We start from the raw sequence: 5,537 nt of genomic DNA on the forward strand, positions 1-5,537 counted from the left end.
CGAAGGGTGGGGCAAGTTGGTTTGACTTAGGACTGAAGGCAAGACCAATGACACCTAGAGGTCAGAAGACTATGGTATGGTCTGCAGGGCCGAGAACAGCCCCAGTGTACATCAATTGTTGCTGTTTCAGGAAGTAACCATTGCAACAACGGTAACATATACTGTACACACTCTCTCACACTCACACACACACACACACACACACACACACACACACACACACACACACACACACACACACACACACACACACACACACACACACACACACACACACACACACACACACACACACACACACACACACACACACACACACACACACACACACTCTTTGCAACCATCCTGTCCCTTCTGTTACTATGAGCAGGGCAGATAGCTGCGGTTGTTGTTCAGTCGCCTCCTCCCAGTATTCCACAGAGGCGTCCTTCCCTCCTCCTCCTCCTCCTCCCTGTCTTTTGTTTCCACACACACCCGAGCACCTGAGCTCCTCTCACCTGAACAGAAGCACCGTATCGCGCTCATTGCCTCCGATTGTTTTTTTGGGGTTTTTTGCGATGGACTACATCGTGCTGCTCCTGGGGTGCGTCGCGCCGGTGGTTCGCTGCTACGGCTCGGGCAAAGTCACGGACAGCTGTGATGACCTGCGACCCCGCCACGCCGCGCTGAGCCCACAGACAGACCCGGCGCCGTTCACCGTCGCTGCGGACCGCAGCGGTTACAGACTCGGAGAGGAGGTCAAAGGTGAGCGACAGGCTCGTCTTGGAGCTAAGTTTATCATGACAAGAAGGACATTGACAACTTAAAGCAATAGATGGCAAGAGTCCTTGAAGCAAACAAATGTACTCTCTTAAAGGCTCAGTTCACTCAAATGACTGAATAACATTGTCTCTCCCCTCCCTCCAGCTCTACCTGTTACCTTCGCCAAGGAGCTTATGTTTTCATCAGATTTTTTTTCTCCTTTTCTGTCAGTTCAGCTCCAGGCTCCGGGCTCTACACCGTTCATGGGTTTCCTGTTACAAGCCAGAGAGGTGGGGGGTCAGTCTCCCGTGGGCTCCTTCGCCCTGACAGCGGGGGCGGCCCAGCTGCTCGCCTGCGGCCTCAGACCTGTGAGTTCACTCCCAAGCGGCCGTGACTGTAATGTGAGCAACATTTTGGTCATGGGGGGAACCAATGAACAATATTAGTTAGCTACCAAATAATCCCCTATTAGTGGCTGCATCATGAATTAAATCATAATATTCTTCTTCAAAGTCACATGGATTTTCCAGGCCAGATTTTTTTTTTAAATCCGACCACCACAAAAGAGATTAAGTAAAAGAAGTGTATTGCATGTCAGTATTGTCCATTGACCTGCCAATATGAAATGCCTAGTTCTCATTAAAATATGAGATGTCATGTTGTGAGGGCTTCAGTTCCTGTGCCAACTCTTTGTGTGTGTGTGTGTGTGTGTGTGTGTGTGTGTGTGTGTGTGTGTGTGTGTGTGTGTGTGTGTGTGTGTGTGTGTGTGTGTGTGTCCAGAACTCCGCAGTATCCCACAGATCAGAGTCAGCCAAGACCTCGATCCGGGTGAGCTGGAGATCAGATGCATCAGGAGACGGGAAGCCTATTCAGTTCCAGTGAGGTTCAATTCTGTTCTTTCTCTAGTGTGGGGTAGTGTGAGCTTTCATTAACAGGGCCATGACGAGACAACGCCCCCGTGTTGTTGGGTGGGTTTGTTTTTTTCCCCCGCAGCGCGTCCTTTGTGCAGAACTACAGGACGTTCTGGGTTGATGTCACGAGTCGTTCCCTGGGCTTCATTAACGACAGCACCGGCGGATCCGCAAGTCCGACTGCACCAACACACACCTCGGAACTTCCACCCGCACAGCCGGCTGTAAGTAATAATGAGGATCAGGGCACCGAACTACAGTCGCTTCATTACCACCAAACTAGCGAACACAGACAAATCACAGAGCCACCAGTTTCAAAAAAAGCAAAACTTCAATCTTCACAGGGTAGAAAACACTGAAGCTGAGCAGTGAATCCTCTTTCGTTGGATGTGGGAATAAAGCAACATTCAGATACTTTAAAGGCCTCACGAAATGAAACATGCATGTTCCCAGGTTTAATCCATTCTCCTTGTTCATTTATCTCTTGGTATAAAAAATATATATATATATATATGATACCATTTTTACATTTGGATCTCTGTCTCGCGCTCCTCTTGGCTGTGGAACCCTGGGCCTGTCCCCGCAATATTCCGCAAGGACTCCAAAAGCGAACGCGTTCTCAGAGGACGATGCAGCTTTACGCGGCCTTTTTTCCTTTGGCAGGAGGGCATCTCCGGTGCCGACTGCGGCGTCACCAAGGTGTGCTTCAGTCAGCCGCCGAGCTGTGACCCCGCCGTCAGCGGCGACTGTTACTTCATGTCGGCCGTGGCCACGTCGCCTCCCGCCGTCCGCTACGAGATGACCGGTCCCTCCGACGGATACATCTCTTTCGGGTTCTCGGACGACCGGACGATGGTAACGTCCCCGGGCTAAACGCTTGAGTCTGTGCCACTTTACCACGTTTGTGGAAAGTTCTTGGCATGAGGCTCACGACGTACTCGATTTGGTTTTTCTCTCTCTCTCTCTCAGGGAAACGACGACCTTTACATTTGCGGCATTGACGGCGGCGGCCGGGTGCGGCTGCAGCACGCCTTCTCGACCGGCCGGACGGCCCCTCGGGCCTTGACTCTGGTACCGGTAACCCTAACCCTAACCCTTCCGAGTCTCACCGATTTCTATCGGATTTTACGTCACATTTCTAACTTGTCCTCCAGGGGAACGTGTCCGGCGTAAGAGCGTCGGTGCGGGACAGCGTGATCAGCTGCTCCTTCACCTCCACGAACGCGATTTCCACTCAGAGGAGGTCCGGCGCCGACAAGGCCTACCATCTCATGTTTGCTCACGGACCCAGCAGAAATGGTAACGGGAGGAAGCTACTCATGCGTTACATTCCTCACTTTTAAACAAGGGGGTGGGGGGTTGAAGGACAGCATCAGCAGCAGTCATTAGGATGCCGAGAAGGTTCCACTCATCGCCTCCCAAGTGGAACATTCGCCTCTGCCTTTTTTCCACAGGCCAAATCCAGTTCCACGCAGGTTCCTTCGTCAGCTCCGACAAGATTGACATTTCCCGGCCTCAGAGCGTCGCGAAAGCTGGGTGGCCGCGAGTCCTCAAAGCGCACGGTGAGTTGCCGCTCGCACTTGACATACGGGCACAGCGATGCGTCGGCCACTTGTGCGCAGCATCCCGGCACTAAACGGCTCGTTTCAGGGGCGCTGATGCTGGCGGCCTGGACGGCCACGGGGTCGCTGGGGATGGTGACGGCCCGGTATCTGAGAGGAGCGACCGAAGCGCGGAGCCTGTGGGGCAAAGATGTCTGGTTTCTGGTGAGATTTCGTAGCCATATGTGAAAACAACGTACCGGTGAATTATTAACGTTTCACCACGTTTGTGTGTGTGTTACTGTGACTGTGTTCGCCCCGTATCAGTCCGCTGAGCGCGCCACAGAAGCGTATGTGCATATGTTTTGGCACGGCATCACGTCGCTGCCGCTTGTCCCCCTCCAGGCCCACGCGGCGGTGATGAGCGTGGCGACAGCCGCCACGGTCGTCGCCTTCGTCCTCCCCTTTTGCTACGTCAAGGCCTGGTCTGAGGTCAGTAGACCAGCAGACTCTGAGGCTGCTTTCTAATTGAAGGGGCCGGTTCCAGAACAACCAAGGAACTGGCCTTTTTCAAATGCAAATTATTTTTCATACTACGATAATGCTTTGGCTTAACCATTCATACCATATGGTAACGAATGATTGGTTCAGCTAAGTAAGCTATAGATTGTCTGATGATGCTATTTCGTCCTCAACTTCCCTCAGATATTTTGTTTCTTTGCAGGGAGCCCATCCGGTATTAGGCTGCCTGGTTATGATCCTGACGCTCGTCCAGCCCATAGTCGCCCTGCTGCGTTGTGGACCACAACATCCATTGTGCGTAGTGTGTGTGTGTGTGTGTGTGTGTGTGTGTGAAATCCAAAGCAACATGTATCAGTTCTCCTATACATCTGATTAATTCAAACACCTTCAAAAAACAGACTTTGCCTCCTTTCACATAAAATAAAACTGATTAAAACGTAACTATAATTCAAATATAAGATCCAACCCCGGCCCCCCCCAAGCCTTCTATTTAAATTTCATTCAAGGTTCATTTCAAGGTTTTATACATGATCATCTGAACATTTAATATTTGTTCCTCTTTTCTTTACAGGAGATTTCTGTTCAACTGGTCACACGCTTTAAACGCTCTGGCAATAAAAGCGTTAGCTGGTGAGGTCTTTTTCATAACAGCTACTTATAGTTTTAAGCTACACACACACTGACTTAGTACAAGTGTTGAAGCGGCCGCTTTCATGTGACCTCACACAGTGGCGGCCATATTTACGGGCCTGAAGATGATTGACAGCACTCCCGACCAATGGCTGATGAAAACGATGGGGGGCTTCGTCGGATGGGAAGCTTTGCTCTACGTCCTCTTGGAGGCGCATTCAAAATGGAAAGGCAGCAGTACGGGTAAATAGATTACTGTTATTAGGTTATGTTTTGGATTTGAACAATGGTATCTCGTCACTAAATATCCTGCTGTAGCTTTAATGTTTCTCTTTTCTTTGGATTACAGATCCAGGATCCAAAACGGTAAGACAAAAGGCTTGAAAATAAGAAACAGTACTGTGCTGCTGATTTGTAACGTGAATTGCATTGTTTGGTCAGATAACTATCGTCCTGCTGGTGGCTCTGTTCTGTCTGGGGAACTGCACCTTTCTGGTGGCACTGCTGGTGGGAATCGGAAAGTCCTGAGAAGAAAGAAAAAGCCACGACCGAGGAAGAAAACAATCGACTACACTGGTCTCTATCACTATAAACCAGGAATCAGTCGTTTATCCGAAATACTTTTATTTCTCCATTAAATTCTTGTACATATTGTTTTAAAGTCTAATTTGTTTTCATAAAATAAAACGAAAACAAGATTCACACATTCTGATGTCGCTCGTATTTCGACTGAAATCTTCTTGTACTTGGATTTTATAAAAGGCAAATATCACCGTGTCATGTCTGACGCCTATTTAAATAGATCGGTTCCTGCTTTTATCAGAGTCCAGTGGACGTGAATGGAAATGTATATTTATAGAAATGAGAAATGACAAATCTGCTGCTGATGATGATGGACTTTAAAGAACATACAGATTATGAGCATTAACATAAAGTCAGCTCTGATGGAGATAATTTCGTACTGCTTTTGTCCGCCACGCCCTCACATTCTGCCTCTCTGACTTTCCTCCAGAAAACATCTGAGCGTCAACTACAATTTAAAAAAAAAATCACAGACTAGATATTAAGAAGGATCTACTGTACATATCACCCCAGTGAGTCTGAACCAAAGTGCAAGATTAAAGTTGGTGGTACATACTAATAAAAATAAAAATCAATATCTGAACCGACAAATGACTCTTCGGCCAACTTG

At 48.8% G+C, this 5,537-nt stretch overlaps 1 protein-coding gene across 1 annotated transcript; it reads left to right on the plus strand.

Moving 5' to 3' along the window:
* Nucleotides 1–481: 481 nt before the first annotated feature.
* Nucleotides 482–4,963, plus strand: zgc:163022 (putative ferric-chelate reductase 1). The gene is made up of 15 exons (XM_035618879.2): nt 482–744; nt 973–1,109; nt 1,522–1,619; nt 1,735–1,876; nt 2,316–2,507; nt 2,622–2,723; nt 2,807–2,951; nt 3,107–3,214; nt 3,303–3,418; nt 3,599–3,685; nt 3,918–4,009; nt 4,287–4,345; nt 4,445–4,588; nt 4,695–4,711; nt 4,787–4,963. Exons 1-15 carry the CDS (start codon nt 558–560, stop codon nt 4,871–4,873), a joined length of 1,713 nt encoding a protein of 570 aa, XP_035474772.1. The 5' UTR covers nt 482–557; the 3' UTR covers nt 4,874–4,963.
* Nucleotides 4,964–5,537: the final 574 nt, after the last annotated feature.

This window comes from Scophthalmus maximus, chromosome 21 (assembly GCF_022379125.1).
Source record: "Scophthalmus maximus strain ysfricsl-2021 chromosome 21, ASM2237912v1, whole genome shotgun sequence".
NCBI classification, from domain to species: Eukaryota; Metazoa; Chordata; class Actinopteri; order Pleuronectiformes; family Scophthalmidae; genus Scophthalmus; species Scophthalmus maximus.

Bases quoted from the DNA above. Each gene is read 5' to 3' on its own strand.
- zgc:163022 (XM_035618879.2), top strand. From the start codon at position 558: ATGGACTACATCGTGCTGCTCCTGGGGTGCGTCGCGCCGGTGGTTCGC. The intron at 2,508-2,621 runs GTAACGTCCCCG...TCTCTCTCTCAG, and splicing joins TCTCGGACGACCGGACGATG to GGAAACGACGACCTTTACAT. The intron at 4,010-4,286 runs GTGCGTAGTGTG...TTTTCTTTACAG, and splicing joins TGTGGACCACAACATCCATT to GAGATTTCTGTTCAACTGGT.